Raw genomic sequence first — 16,657 nt, 5'->3', positions numbered from 1 at the left:
TTTAGAGCTCAATAAAACTCTTAAATTTATATATATATATATATATATATATATATATATATATATATATATATATATATATATATATATATATATATATATATATATATAGATATATATTACCAGAAATAGATTCGAGGTGGAAAGAACCTGACGCGGACGTGTATACGTACTTCTTACTGCAAAAAGAAGGAAATCTATTATAAGGACTCGACGCTCAAATTAATAAAAAAAATATTTAAATATAAAAGAAGTATTGAGTTAAATTAAGAATATTTATAGGATTTTATCAATATATATAAATAATAATAACAAATAACATAAGTTCAATGTAACGTGATATTGTGTTCTAGTCCTTGACTAGATAAAATGTGTAATTGGAGAATCATTTGGTGCCGAGAAAAGAGCTAGGACAAAGCAAGGTAAGGGGATGGTAGTAACCTGATTCTTTTCTGTGAGTTTTAATTTTGTGAACTGTGGTGGAATGCTTTTTTGTTCAGTGCCCTGGAATTTCTTAATTGGATGTAATGAAAGTGTCATTATACTATTTTTCCTTCTTTTCTAGGCTTACCATGAATTGAATTATAACTGTACTGCTGGAAATGGTTTTATTATTTTGTTATTGAGTTGAAATTGTAGGTGCAATAGGCAGCAACCGGGTTAGCATTAATCCCTTAGATTATATCCTATTCAATGCGGTGTAATTAGCTATGAAAAGTCTGAATTGAGGAATGACCATTTTGTGATTGCTATGTTAGTTCTGGAAATTGCTGGATAGGCTGCCTTGGGGGCAGACTTGATGTATGCTGTGGTGTAGAACGTATCGTGCTTTTAACACATTTCCATTCACTATTTTACTAAAACAAAGTCTGGTTTGTGAATATATGAATCCTAATCGGGTGAAGGGCTGTTTTTGGCCTTTGAGAATGTATGTTTGTAGAACAGGATAGGCTGAATTAGACGCTATACTCTTGCTGGTTTGAACCACTCATGTATGCTGCTGTGGCTAAAATGCTGGTTTATATTATTGTATTCTGTGAATGATGTGAACGTAAACCAGTTTATGGTTTTTTGGCTTAAATCTGTTTCGGTATAGCCTTAAATCTGTGGTGGTAATTAACTAATCCTATGTGCTTGAAGTTTTATATGCTTTTGGTCTCGTATGTTTGAGTAATTGAACTTGAAATGCAATATTATGAGTTGGAAGGAACGAACTGAGGGTTTCTAAAAGGTGCAGAGCAGTGGCTTCACGTAGTCTGCGATTAGGAGTTTTGAGTACAACCCTATGGTTGGGGAGTAGTTATAGAATGGGAAGTGTTAGTGTAGCAGCCTAGTGCGTACAGATTTTTCCCCTGGTGTTAGGAGTCTGGAATGCAATGGTTTGATATAGCTCTCAAATGCAGTGTGGTCCAGGATTTTTGAGTGTGTGAGAGTCAAGTGTATTTGCTTTGTGAATGAGCCGTGACTGAGTGGAGTGTCTTGGTAGGATTAGGTAAGAATGTCAGGGGGTTTCTGCAGTCTTTAAAACTGTCATAGTTCACAGTTTGGCAGTTCCATGAAGTAAGCTATTAGGCCTGTATACGCAGAAATGGAGTTTGTCCAGGTTAGCTTTAAGGAGACATATTGTAGTGAGAATTTCAAGGGTTGTCTCTATAGCGTTTATTGCATAGTTTAAATTCTAAAAGTAGCCAAGATTGGTTCAGCATGTTTGAACTTCAAAGGTAGTTTTTGCAGGAAACTGTCCTGTTTAGCAAAAGGGATGGTCCGACGTGGTAGTGCATCAGAGGTGTTTTTTGCTGTGTTGAATTTTGTCCAGGTTAGTGGTACAAATTGTTAGAAGTGGATTCTAGACTTAACTCAACCCCACAAAACTAGTTTGTAAGGTAAGGTCTGCACCCCACTTATATATTATAAATTGGCCTTATCTCTAGTCGATATGGGACTTCGAACACAAATATCTCATAAATCTATCAAAGTATTATGGGAGATGGCCTATGTTAAAAACAAAATGTTTAAAGTGAGGACAACAATAAGAAGTGAGGAGAATTGATTTTTTAATAATAATCGCTTAAATAAAATGATAATTGTCTGATGCTATAAATCACATTTGTTCTGATAATATTTTCTTCTGAGAATGTTAAACTATATTCTCACATACTTGAAAAAGAAAATCAAACGATGTTTTCATTTTCTTTGGTAAATATAAAAAAAAAAAAATGTTTCGCTATGATACTTCTTCACTATAATAAAATGAATGCTCTAATATAATCTGTTTAATATTTACACTTTACACTTTGATATAATTCTTGACATATAAACGCTTTGAATATAGTAAAAGAAGGAAAATTTCTATTATCGAAGAATTCATATTTGTTCTGATATTTTTTACAAAACATATTTATACTCTGATACAAATGTTTTGAAAATCTTTTCAAGACTATTTTGTTTAGAATTTGTATTTGTTAATCATAAAAAAGGAAGAAATTATTAAGACAAGATCATCTAAAGAATTTATGGTCTAAACAACTCAGGTTTTGAAGTTTAACAAAAAATATTAAAAGAAATATTATTGTGTATGAAAAGTTATTTTAAATAAATATCGTCGATGAAAGGAATATCTTGTAACATCTAGACAATGTTCTTTAGGCTAAATTGTCTAAGAAACCATATCTTACTGAAATCATCTAATAGACTATATGAATAATAAGCTAACGTTTTATGAGCAAGAAAGTATATTTCTTGTATAACACTAAGGCTAAAATGTTTTGTTGTATAATGTTATCTCAAGCAAAACATCTTAAAGAATCCATCATCTAATGAATAACCACTAAACGTTATAGTCTTTGAAAAAAGCATTTAATATTTTATACAATTTGATGATTATACATGTTGTATGCTTTATCGAAGGATGCATTTATAAATGACATAGAAATGATAAAATGTCTTGAACATGTAATATAGTCTAACGTTTATCAATGTTCAAAACATTTAATGTATGTACAATAAAGTGCTTAGATGTTTGTATACTTTGTTTTTGATATTTGTGTAGATCACTAAAGGAGAAAGATATTATTAGAATCATTGCACCTAAGAAAAGACATTGTGAGAGATGAAAAATATTCTAGGAATGTTTCCCTTAAAGCCTTATGCTCCGTCACATCTTTCAGGCTCCGCTTTTCTTAAGGCTATGATAAAGCAATGATCACTACAAAGAAGACTAAAGATTGACTTCCTACCTGAAGCTACATGCTTTCTTGAAGTTAACTTCTCAGTCTAATGGTCAACTTTCAAGAGAAGCTATATATAGACGAAAGTTTGAAGAGAAGAAAAGAAGAATGATAACATAAGAAGGAAAATATAAGAAAAATATAATAATGAACTCAAACTTACCATGCTCATATTTATCTGAAGTTAAATATATTTTGAGAGAAAAAATTTAGCAAATCACAGAACTCCTTGTATGTCATATATCCTCTCTTTGAGAGTTATCATCTATACCTTTGATCATAACACTTTCTGCATTGTAAATTCTGAAGAGAATTAAAACAATTGTCTAGTCGTGTTGACTAGGGTTTAGACCACTAAACTAAGAGTGGTTAAACTCGAACTAGTCGTGTTGACTAGGTGACCAGAAGTGGTAAGAATATTGTTGTAAACCTGGAGAGGTAAAACTCATGTAATATTATTAAAAATTAGTGGAACCCCTTAAGAATCCTTGAAGAATTGGACGTAGTTCAAGTTGAGTGAACCAGTATAAAATTTGTGGTTTATTGCTTTGCTTTTTAAAATGTTTTCCATTTACTCATCTCATAAAAACCAACATCTAAATATCGCATAATTTATATATCCCCTTTACAAATCACTAGATGTTGTGTTTCGAAAGAATTTCAAAAACACTATTCACCCTCTCTAGTGTTTTCACATTTTTTTTACAAGCTTAAGAGAAAGGAATAAATTAATAGTTTATCCATCATAGAAGTATAGTTTTTTTATGTCCTTCTTCTTTTTCCATCCTCCTAGCTAAGACTTTTGTTAGAGTTCCAACTTTTCCTCTATATAGTCCTCCACCAAATCCTCGTTTTTCAAAATGATTTGTCTTCACACTACAAAAAAAAGGTTATTTAGAGAGAGTTATTTAGCGGAGGTCATGAAAAACCCCCTCAAATTAACATATTTTATAATGTTTAATTTAAATTATGAAAGTATCAATGATAGTGGGAGTTTTAATGGTTTTCAAGGGAGGTTTATAACCCCTTCAAATAAAACAATTTTATAACCCTTTCAAATAAAAATTTTAAACTAATTATTTTTTTAAATTGTAAAATTTCATTCATCTAAATCCCGAAACCCATCTCCCTCTAAAATATTTCCTCTAAAAATCCCGAAACCCATCTCCCTCTAAAAATTTCATTGATCCAAAATCGAAACCCTAAAATCCCTTTCTTCATTTTTGCGTTTTCATTCCTTCGTCTCTTCCCCGCACACTGGTTTGTCTCTCCCTCGCATTGATTAGCCTTTAGAATCATAGTCGCGAAACCGTTGGTGGACGGAGCTGTAGCGGTGGTTGCATGGATGGGTCGACGACGAAGCTTCCACTCGTTCTAACACCCTTCTTACTTCTCTTTGGTGTATAGTTTTTTTTTTACCATACAACAGTAGCTATGCCACTCTATCTCGGTCTGGTTCTGTCAGTCTCAAGTGAAAGCCCCTGTTCCATGGTCTTCCTCTTGTTATTGTTGGCTTGTTGTAGTGATTGTTTCTGTTGTTCTATAGTTGGTTGTGGACGTGACTCTGACTCTGGTTGAGGATCTTGCGGTTTTGGTGTTGTTCTGTCAATCACATGTTTTTGACTTATTGGTGTTGGTTGAGTGAGTGAGTGTTTGAGTGAGGAGGTTCGCATTGTTCTGTTTTTGTGTGAAAGTTAAGAGCTTGTGTGGATTCGTTGAATTTCTCATTGAAATGGGTTTTATTTGGTTTATATGGAAAATGAAGGGTGTACTGCTTATGGTTTCCTCAATTCTGGTTTTGTCAAAAGGTTCTTTTTATACTAATTTTCTCCTGTTCAAAAGCTTTCATTTTTATTTAGTCAACTTTGTAGGGACTACAAGGGATTAAAAAAACAGAAGATATTAAAATGATGTATGCAAAGACTAAAAGGATTACAAATGATATACTTAAGGCCTGAAAAGTGATTATGTTAAATCGAGAGATTAAAAGTGAGAATTTTTATAACTACAGGACCAAAATAATGATTAAACTTTTTTCTTTCTCCAATCTGGTGTTGGAAACTTCAAAATAAGTGGCACTCCTTTATCTCCATTTGATCTGTTTTTCTCTTGTATCTCAACATAACATGTTTTCTTTTTTTTCAAAAGCTTCAATTTTGTTTTAAGACTACTGAAGCTACTGCCCAATGATATTGCAAATTAACTTTGGGTAAGAAGTGGCTGCACATAGACAAAGTTTATGGAATGAGTTCTATGATCCAACAAAAACAAAAGATCAGATCATATGTAATGTGCCCACCGGTATAGACAGAACTCAATAGGCTCACTTTGTTACATATCGTCTAAAACTGGAGACAATGGTACAAGTTTCATTATTGTTTAGGCTATGAATTGTTTGTGTATATTATTATTTTGATTGTTATGTCAACTTACAATGGTTTCTTTTATAGGAGATTTGTAAAAAAAGTAGAGAAAATCGCAAGAAGCAAGTAATTCCTCATATTGGTGGCTCTAAGCCTATCTCAAGAAGAAGACATGAGATGGTAGTGATATTAGTACACATGACGATTTTTAGTATTTTTCAAAATTTACTATTTATTTTAACTTATCCTATTATTTAGCTTTTGGATAGTGGAGAGTTGCCTAGTCGTGGAATGTTATATATTGAGACTCATAAAAGAAAAGATGGCTCATTTGTAAATGAGGCGGCAAAGGCTATAACGGTTAGTTTTACTATAATATGATATTTTCAAACATTATGCTTCAATATATAGATCTTTGACTACAACTTGTTATATGCCTATAGGAACAAATCAGTGCAGATGAATCACAAATTTCCCCTCATGATGTTATTGGTAGAGTGTTAGGCCCAGAGCATTCTGGGAGAGTGCGATGCATGGGTTTGGGAGCAGCTCCTACTAACTCATTCAGAAATACAAGAATGTGACTTTCAGATTTAAGCATTGGTTCATCTAGTACTGCCACATCATCAACATCTTCTAATAAGTGGGAACAAAAGTACATGAATTTAGAATCCCAAATTCAAACCACCTTGGGTGCATATATGATAATGAAGGAAGGAAAGATTCCTGATGAATTGGCTACCTTCTTTGATCCTCAACCTCAAGTAAGTTACTAAATAAGTATAAGTACTATGCTTGATTTACTATAATTACTGTCAGCACATGCAATTGAGTTTAGGAAATCAGTTTAATAGATGTTGATAAGTTATGCTTTTCCAATATTTTATTCATTATTCAAGTTCTGAGTACGATGGTTGCAGTAAGATTTATATGCATAGTGTGAGAATTAGGTAGTTGTTATCTATGTCTGTCTTGTAGTTAGCTTTATTGATTGTTGCAGTAAGATTTTTATGCATAGTGTCTGTGTTGTAGTTAGCTTTATTGATTGTTGCAGTAAGATTTATTGTCTGTGTTTCAGTGAGATTTATATGCATAGTTAGCTTTATGTATTATAGGGTACTATAATATATATGTATTATAGGGTACTATAACACAAGTTTTTAAATTTTTCTTCCCACTATGATTATTGTTGTAGAGTTGTTGTTTCCGCTGTAGGAGTGTTGAGGTTCATTTTAGGTGGAAGTTTCTTTTTTGAGTGGTGGTCACAGGCACGCATTAATTTATTTGCTCTTTGATAGAAGATGTTTATTCTATTTGATTGATAGAACATGTTTATTCTATTTGATTGATTTTTTATATATTATTTTCAAAACGTGAGGACATGAATTAAGTGTATTTTATTAATATTTTTTGTATTATTTCAGCAAGCTCGTGATGATGCAAATGAGCCAGAGTCTCCTTTGGGAACAAGACAATCATCTGATGGAAATAACATTTAGGAAATTTATGATATTGTTTTAGGATAAAACTATACTTAGTTTATTATAAATTGGATAACATTTCTTTCTTTGTAACTATTTCTGCAATAGGATTACATTAACTTCTAGCCTATCCTGCTGTAACATACAATTGTTTCTCAATTTATTTTTCTAAATTCCTTCCTACACAAGGGCTTTTGTTCTATGGTATCAATTTTTTATTCAGAGGAATTATATTTGTTTGGTATTTAATAATTTTAAAAAGAAATTAAATTTACTTAATTTTGAAATTAAAAAAAAAGAAAAGAAAGAAATTGGTGAAAATAGATAGTTATAATATATTTTAATAGTCATTAAAAAAACGATATTATATATTTTAATAATCATCAAACAAAAAAACTGACAAAAATATAGGAAACTTTTGTGATCAAATAGTTGAAAATAAAGAAGGTTAAAAACCCTCACAAAATAATAGTAAGTAATAGAGGAGGTTTTTACCCTCCGCAGAAAAACCTCAGTAAATTGAACGTGATACCAAGGGTCGTAAAAAACCCCGCAGATAGTTTGTGACGACTCAAACTGCGGCGGTTTGAAGAACCTCCGAAATTTATTTTGCAGAGGGCAAAAACCCCCGCAAATCGAAAAAAACTCCCACTAAATAACCTTTTTTTTGTAGTGTCATATCTCCTTCATCCTAGACATCAACTTTTATGGAAGGAATTAAGTCACAAATGTTAAAAGTAGGATTGACACCATATTCAATAGGAAGTTCTAATCTATATGCATTATCATTAATTTTTTGGACCACTTTGAAAGGACCATCTCCTTTAGGACTAAGTTTAGACTTTCTTTGAGAGAGAAATCTATAATTTCTTAAGTGAAGTCAAAACAAGTCTGCTTCCTCAAAAATTATTTTCTTTCTTCGTTTGTTGCTGATTCAAAATATATTTGAGTTTGTTTTTCAATTAGTTTCTTGACCTTCTCATCCAACTTCTTAATAAACTCCACTTTAGAAACTCTTTCTTTATGTATAAAAGAAGATTTGTCTAAAAGATGTACTAAATCAAGAGGGGTGATGGGGTTAAAACCATAAGCAACCTTAAAAGGAGAACGATTTATAGTTTTGTGAACTACTCGGTTATAAGCAAACTCCACTTAAGGAAGATGTTCATCCCAAGTCTTTTTATTTCCTTTAAGTATTACCCTCATAGAGTAGATAAAGATTTGCTGACTATCTTAGTTTGCCATCAGTTTGAGGGTGACATGTGGTAGAGAACAATAGTTTAGTTCCTAGTTTTTCCCATAAAGTTTTCTAAAAATGTATAAGGAACTTAACATCTTGATCAGACACTATAGTTTTGGACAAACCATGCAATCTAACTATTTCTTTAAAGAGGGGGCTTGCAATATAGCTAGTATCATCCAAAGATAGAATCATAACCCTTTTGAGTCCTTGGTAATCCTAAGACAAAAGCCATGCTTATGTCCTCCCAAGGGGTATTAGCTATATGAAGAGGTGTATAGAGTCCATGAGACATTATTTTAGATTTGGATTATAAACAAGCTATGCATCTAGAACAATCTTTTTAAACATCTACTCTTATGTGAGGCCAATAAAATTAGTTTTTCAAAAGGGTAAGAGTTTTATATCAACTCCATGATGGCCCATGATACCTCCTCCATGACTCTCTTTATAAAGAAGCTTCCTAATGGATCCTAAAGGAAAACTTTATTAAAAAGGTATTCCTCAAAAAGATAGAATCCATCAAAAGACTTTTTAAGACACGATGCATATGCGGATGCAAATGTTTCATCATGCTCATACAATTTCTTCGTGGTCTTTTCTAGCCACCTTCATTAGAGTTGGTCCAATCTCTCTAAGAGTACCATCAAACACCACCTCATCACCATCTAAACACCAAGGTTGGGAGCCTTCTTTCCCATTCACACCATAGCTTTCGCACCTTCATCATCACCATAACATTTCTTCATGTTTGGCCCAACCTAGTTTGAGAAGGTTACTATCATATAGGCTACACCCAAAGTATATATAATGAATAATAATGAATAATAATGAATTAACTAAAGATAAAAGATAAAGATAATATATCTAACACAATTCAAGTTGATGAATTCGTCATAGACTTTAATAACCACAAAAGCTTTGTGCAATTGAAACTTCTTGCTACATCGAAGAAGAGAAAAAAAAAATGTACCAAGGAAGGAGATTCTCGAAAGAAAAAAAATAGAGAAGTTATAGGATAAATAATGTAATACTTAAAAAAAATGTGTCAATTTAATGAAAGGGTAATCGACTCTTTTTATAAACAAAATAGAAACTTAATTGAATGAAAAAAAATATAAACATTTGACCTAAAGATATTATTCGAAATTATAAACAGTATTTTCTTTTATAAAAAACAATTACAGTTTTTAAAATTTAAAATGGGAAGAGAAAATGAAGAGACACGGTTGAGGCTTGAGCAGCACGTAACTGGTATAAATACCCAAAATCGCCATTTGGTCTTACCATTTCTCATTCGTCACCTCTTACTCCCAAGGAGCTTCCCATTTTTCATATCACTGGTCAGTTTTTTCTTCCTGCATTTTCATCCAATTGTTTTTTCTATACTTGGAATCATCTCAAGCATTTCCTCTTCACTGTATTTTGTATCAACTCGCATGCATATTAGGACCTTCTGTAATCTATATTTCAGTGTTTCGATGCTGCTCAGTATGAATATTGTATGCTACTTTTTTTTTTTTTTTTTGGTGTGGTAAAGTTATTACAACTTGCTAATCTTAGTGGTTTGGTTTGCTATATACTTTTTGCATTTATTTTTTTTTCTTGTATTTTTTTTACTACATAGTTTTCCGCTGCTACGTTTGTGTTTGTTCAGATTTATCTCTTATACAGTGTTAAGTTTTCTGTTTCATATTTCAAGGAACCTTCTAATATCTTATTTGTCGAGAATTTCATTGCATGAACTACGATGTATTGTGATAAAAGTTCCGTTGGAGTTTAATGCCTGTCCGAAGATCTGATTGTGATATCTAATAATCGCTCTGCGAAGCGAGCGAACGACATTCTCTGAATTTGTTTTTCAGGTGAGGAACTGTAATGTCTCACAGCAGTTCTGATGAGGATACTGATATTAGTGAATCTGAAATTAGTGAGTATGAAGATAAGAAATACGAAGAACTGAAAAATGGAGTACATAATGTGAAAACCTCTAATGAGAATGGGACTTTTATTTGCCCGTACTGCCCTAGAAAGAGGAAACAGGATTATTTGTACAAGGAGCTCCTTCAACATGCTTCTGGAGTGGGTCAGAGCAGTTCAAAGAAGAGAAAAGCTAGAGACAAGGCTAATCATTTGGCTTTAGTGAAGTATTTGGAAAAGGATCTCATGGATGTGGATGTTCCAGCAAAAGATTCAAAACCGACAGATGAAAGTGATCCTTCTGTTAATTCTCATGAGCAATTTGTGTGGCCTTGGATTGGAATTGTAGTTAATATTCCAACTAGGAGGACAGTAGATGGACGATGTGTTGGGGAAAGTGGTTCCAGGTTGAGGGACGAGTACAGAAGCAGGGGTTTCAATCCCGTTCGAGTCAATGGTCTATGGAATCACCGGGGTCACTCGGGAACTGCCCTTGTGGAATTTAGTAAAGACTGGCAAGGCTTACAAAATGCGTTGGCATTTGAAAGGGCATATGAATTAGATCATCATGGCAAAAAGGATTGGTTTGCTAATTCTGAGCAGAAGTCTGGCCTTTATGCATGGGTTGCTCGACCAGATGACTACAAAATGAACAACATCTATGGAGAACATCTGCAAACGATGGGTGATGTCAAAACCATATCTGAGCTTATAGAAGAAGAAGCTCGAAGGCAGGATAAACTTGTCTCTAATTTGACTAATATTATTGAGGTCAAGAACCAGCACTTAAAAGAGATCGAAGTGAGATGCCATGAGACGACACACAAAATGGACTTAGTGATGATGGAAAAAGATAAGCTCGTTGAAGCTTATAACGCTGGTATATGTTTTCATTGAGACTTAGGACCTAATACACATACTACTTGAACCATTGTAGTGGTTGTCGCCATAATATTTACCATTGCTACGTTAGTTGCTTAGATTATTGTGCTGGAATATTTTATATTTTAGCAATTGATTATTATTTTAAAATGCTGTTGATCTGTGGTGACAACACTGTTTTATGCTATGATTCCATGTCTTAAGCGACAAAGAAAATTCAGTCAACTGCAATGGATATGCTCAAAAAGATTTCAATTGATCATGAAAAGCTCAAATTGGAACTAGAATCTCAGAAAAACGAGCTTGAGCTGCGGAAAATCGAATTAGAAAACCGTGAGGCACATAATGAAAGTGAAAGAAATAGGCTGGAACAAGAAATCAGGGAGGTATATTTTTTTTTTCTTATTTTGCTACATCTCTTGCTATATTATACTATGATTGAAATTCATGTGAAATTAAGATTGAAGAAATAATATTTTTGTTTTTGGTAGATTGATTTTTCTAGTTGATGTTTAGATTTTTCAGAGCTTTCAAGGAAGGACTTAGTTTCCATGGTCAATCATTTTTCCGATTTTACTTATTGGGTTTAGTGATTGAAAATTGATAGGTTGGAAAGTTTTCAAATGATTTTGTGGATAAATTCTGACAACACTGGGAACATAATGAAACTTTTTTCTATATGTGATTCATGCTGATGAAGGCCCTGAATCCAAAACATGTTAATGTCTGGATTACTGGTCTGTTTAATTTTAAATTATACTGTTTAATGATTCAATCCTTGATGGCAGTCGTAATTTGTGTGTTTGTGTGTCCGTTCCGTAGTTTTTTGATAGGATGTGATCGTGTGCCTTCTTAAGTCACAAAGACATGACATTACACTGTAGATTGGATGACCCTGATATCTAGCAATAATTGCGAAGTATTTGTAATAACTAAAATTATGAGATCCATTCAGTGGTCATGCGCCAAAGGCCATGGATTATTGAGATAATGTTTAAGGAAGCGAGAGAGGATAAGAGTAATAAATCTAGAGTTGTATGCCATAGATATTCACGGAATGGGTTTTCTGTTTTTCCTTTAATTTGTTTGTTTCCCATTAATGACTTTCCTCAAGGACTGGTAAATATATTTTTTTTTTTTTTTTTGCATAACGTGTTTTTTCTGTGCTTTTGAAATCATCTAAAATAATATTGAACTTAAGAAGCTAGTGGAAGACTTTGTTTAACAATGCCGGCTTTTATTGGATATGCAGAATGCCATGAAAAATACCTCTCTTCATATGGCTACACTGGAGCACAAAAAAGCTGATGAAAATGTTATGAAATTGGCAGAAGATCAGAGGGTAACTATTAGCTTTGTTAATAACCTAACATATATCTGTGTGTCAGCACCATGGGATAGTATTGATGCTATTTAAATACCTATTTATTCAGAGACAAAAAGAACAGCTCCATGCTAAAATCCTTCACCTTCAAAAGCAACTTGATATGAAACAAGAACTGGAGTTGGAGATTCAGCGATTAAAGGGTTCATTAAATGTGTTGAAGTACATGGAAAATGATGATGATGGTGCAGACGTACTGAAGAAGGTATATTCTTTACAAAAGGATTTAAGAGACAAGGAAGAGTCACTTGAAGATTTAGGTGAGTTGAACCACACACTAATTATTAAAGAGCGTCTAAGTAATGATGAGCTGCAGGAAGCCCGACAAGCACTGATTGATGTAAGTGATTTTTCAAATATCTTTCTGCTGATTCTTCAGACAAATTTGATATAGCATCTCAATGTGGTCCATTCCAGTACCATTATTAATTCAGTTGGCTTAGGGCTAGGGGTGTTTTTATTAGTGAATTACTTGTCAGTCTAAGGTGTCCTATGAATTGAAATACATGTGTTCTTATACACTCTAAATTTATATTTTTGTAGAGCATTCCACTTTTTTCTATCTGGTTAACCATGTTGTTAACTTGTATGTTCATAGCAAGGTAGCTAAGTGACTTGAGTAAAATTAAAATATTATCATTTTATTTCATGAAATAGACTCATAATACTTGAATGCATTTCCCATTCATTACTTCATCTAATTATGCAGACGAAACCTAACTGCCATTGTGTGGATATTCTCTGCTTATATGTTTCATTACTTTTATCGTGGGTGTTTTTTTTTTGAAAATATTTTTCAATTCTTGAGCTTTCTTCGTATTGCTTCTCAAGATTTAATAACAATCTATTCTCTCGCTAGCAGGGTGTTAAGAAACTATCATCTCTAGGAAACATCCGTTTGAAGAGAATGGGAGAACTTGACACTAGACCATTCTTTGAAGCACTTAAGAAAAAATATAGGAAGAACGAAGTTGAAGATAGAGTTTTAGAAATGTGCTCATTGTGGGAAGAGCATCTAACGAAGCCAGATTGGCATCCGTTCAAAGTTATTATTGCTGAAGGGAAAGAAAAGGTGACTGTTAAACATATAGATCTCCTGAAATTATCTTTGGAGTCGACGTGCTTCATTGCGTGTCACACCTCATCAAACTTGGTTCACTCTGTTATTTATTTACGAGCCTATAAATATTTTGATGGTCTTCATACTCTAGATTAGAACTATTTGTCTTCCTGAATCTGTAATTATATAGCCTATTATTATTAACTTCAGCGTACGTGTGTTTGGAAGTTGGGTTTTAGTGGGGGTGGTAAATTGTTTTTATAGGTACTCTTTGATTTTGATTATGTTTTTTAAAAAATTAATAGACTGGCATAAACTTGATGTCCTAAGGTTGTATCTATTTTTATAATATTACATAACTCTTAATGTAATTATAAAAATTGCTCTCGCCTGGCTTCCCCACTGATATCCAACTTCCAAATAGTCCCTTTAGGTCTGATGTTTGATGGAGTATAAGAAGTTTTGTGCTAATTAGAAGAGACATAGATGATTTTGTATTAATAGGAGAAAGAATGACCTTAAGAATAGAAGCCAGTTTGTTAATGGACCTTTTAAATAACCAACCTTTTACGACATTCCACAGTTAAACGAGCAAGGTCAGGCCTTTATAGAAAGCCTAAAGGTCCATCCTTTATAAAAAAAGACCAAAGTTAATAGGCTAAACCTGGCTCATTTCCACCCTTTGTATTTTCTCATTGTTAATTTCTAACAATGGAAGGGTAGTACAGCTTTGCAAAAAGTTGTTACTGCATTATGTTCAAGTTTGAAAACGATGGTGCCTGTAACATGGGAGGTAGTATTTTACTTCTATCCTCTTGATAGATCCTTAATTCTAAAGTGCATTTACAAGAAAGGGATGGTTTGATAAAGGAGCATACAATGTGAAATAAAGGGAATTTCATGCGGAGAGTTAAGAATATAAGTTTATACCTGTTAGAATAATTACACCTATGTTGGGTGTAGTGTGCTAAATAATTTATTAGTTGTACCTATAGTTAGGTAACTTTGGTGCCTATATTTAGGAAAATAAATTTGGGTATGTGATAAGGAGGCCTCATAGGTAATTGATAAAGGCTTTCAAGTGAATGTAAAAGAATGCCGGACGTCAGCTAGGAGGAAACAATTAGGTTATTGTGAACGGAGAGAAAAATAACAGAAGATGGATTGATTTCAAGAAGAGGTTGGGGAAGAGTGATGCTGGAAACCATTAGGAGAATTCTGGTATTGATTATGAATAAGGTATAGGGGAAAAATATGATAAGGGAGGAAATATTAGGAAACAGGGTATTACTAGTATTTCCCGATATTGTTAGTATTTTCCTTGATCTCTTAACTTGAAAGATTTGTACACCTTTAATTTCAATTCTTCTTCTACTGCTTCTAGGACAAATATAATTCTAGTTTAGCAATATACAACAAATTTGAATTCATTTCAAATGTTAATCTACAATCATAGAAACCTTTTTTCTAATTAATTGGAGGAACACTTACATTTTATAACTTAGATTTATGCATTTTTCATTTCAGGAAATTATTGATGATGACGATGAAAAGTTGAAAAAGTTGAAAAAGGAGTGGGGTGAAGGGCCATATAAAGCCGTGGTACAAGCATTGTTAGAGATAAATGAATATAATCCTAGTGGACGATATGTAACCACGATAGTATGGAACTATAAAGAAGGAAGGAGAGCAACTTTGAAAGAAGGAGTACAACTTCTCTTGAATCAATGGAAGAAAATGAAAAAGGTTACCAGATAATTAGGTTATTGCATGTGTTTTCAATTATATGAGTTTAGCTAAATATTAGAAAGAAAAATGTCTTGCATATCCTAATTGTTATATGCTGCTTAGTCACTTAGCTAAATATCATCCATAACACCTTTGTACTTCACTTCTATTTTACTATGTTTTCGAGTTATTGGCAGTCATTATGGTATGAAATATGTTTTGTTCATCACGGTGTCCTTCAAAGCCGACTGTATATAAAAATTTGTCACTGTTATTGTTTAAACATGAATAAATAAATCACCCTGGTAAACTGGTTTTAATTAATTAATTAACCTAAAAGTTATGAAAATAATCTATATTGGTATGAGAGATTTTTAGATACCAATTCTTTTTTAAGCATGTACTTTTAAATTATTTTTGAATTTGCTTCTATACATAATTAAATTTGTCTTCAGGAAAACATTATTAAAGATGTAAATTTATTCTCTCTTTGTATATATATGTTTGCTTTTAAAAGTGGATATCTGATAAATTAAATATTTTGGTTTAAGTTTGTATTTTTAAGATTCTTTTATTGTTTACATAAGTTGAAGTAAGTGTTATACATCTGAAATGTTACGAAGATATATGTGTTAAGTCTTTCGTTATTTTTAATGCATAGTATTTTAGGATATTATTTTATAAAAAAAATAAGTTTATGTACAAAAATACAATTTAAAAATAAGTCAAAGAGTCAATTAATAATAGGGAAAAAATATAATAAACATTTGATGCAAACGCACTTTGTCTCAGTTGTTTCACAAATATACAATTTTGATCTGTATAAGGTCTACCATTTTTCTCAATTAAATGTTACATGTGTAAGATTCGTAGGTATATATAATTTTCGTTTGAAGTATTCATCAAGTTCTTTTCTCAGATGAACAAATTTGAATGTGTTCCCTCTGAATTTATCTAATGTTTAAATATCATTCTCATTAAATGAAAAACATTGTTACATAATATCGAGATTTCTTAGAAAAAAAATGTTCAAAGATTTGTCCAAATGAATAAATGTATCTGATAGTACAAGTACATTTATTAGTAGATGTCTAATTACTTTTGGAGGAACACTCAAATTAAGAGGGTGACAGAGTGCATCATATATGCTTATCTAATGGAAGGTTATCTCTGAGAGTTAAAATATTTTTATTGCAAGATCGTCTAATATGTTTTCAGAAGATTTTAATATTACATCCATGTCGTGTGTAACATATATGATAAAAAGTTGAAGCATTTATCCAAGAGAGAAATGAGTGTTAAATTGTGATGGAGCATTCATTATTTGAAGTCGTAATCTATGTAGTTATTTTTGCAGTTTGTGAAGTGAAGA

The 16,657-nt window shown here is 32.3% G+C and overlaps 1 protein-coding gene across 1 annotated transcript; it reads left to right on the top strand.

Moving 5' to 3' along the window:
* The first annotated feature begins 9,780 nt into the window (after window positions 1-9,780).
* On the top strand, window positions 9,781-15,410 carry LOC106763612 (protein INVOLVED IN DE NOVO 2-like). The gene is made up of 6 exons (XM_014647781.2): window positions 9,781-11,111; window positions 11,318-11,499; window positions 12,366-12,455; window positions 12,547-12,837; window positions 13,360-13,569; window positions 15,085-15,410. The coding sequence occupies exons 1-6, from the start codon at window positions 10,190-10,192 to the stop codon at window positions 15,313-15,315; spliced, it is 1,926 nt and encodes a 641-aa protein (XP_014503267.1). The 5' UTR covers window positions 9,781-10,189; the 3' UTR covers window positions 15,316-15,410.
* Window positions 15,411-16,657: the final 1,247 nt, after the last annotated feature.

The sequence above is a fragment of the Vigna radiata genome, chromosome 6, assembly GCF_000741045.1.
Source record: "Vigna radiata var. radiata cultivar VC1973A chromosome 6, Vradiata_ver6, whole genome shotgun sequence".
Taxonomy (NCBI): Eukaryota; Viridiplantae; Streptophyta; class Magnoliopsida; order Fabales; family Fabaceae; genus Vigna; species Vigna radiata.
Note: the sequence above shows the minus strand (reverse complement) of the source record. Positions and strands in the feature narration are given on the sequence as shown.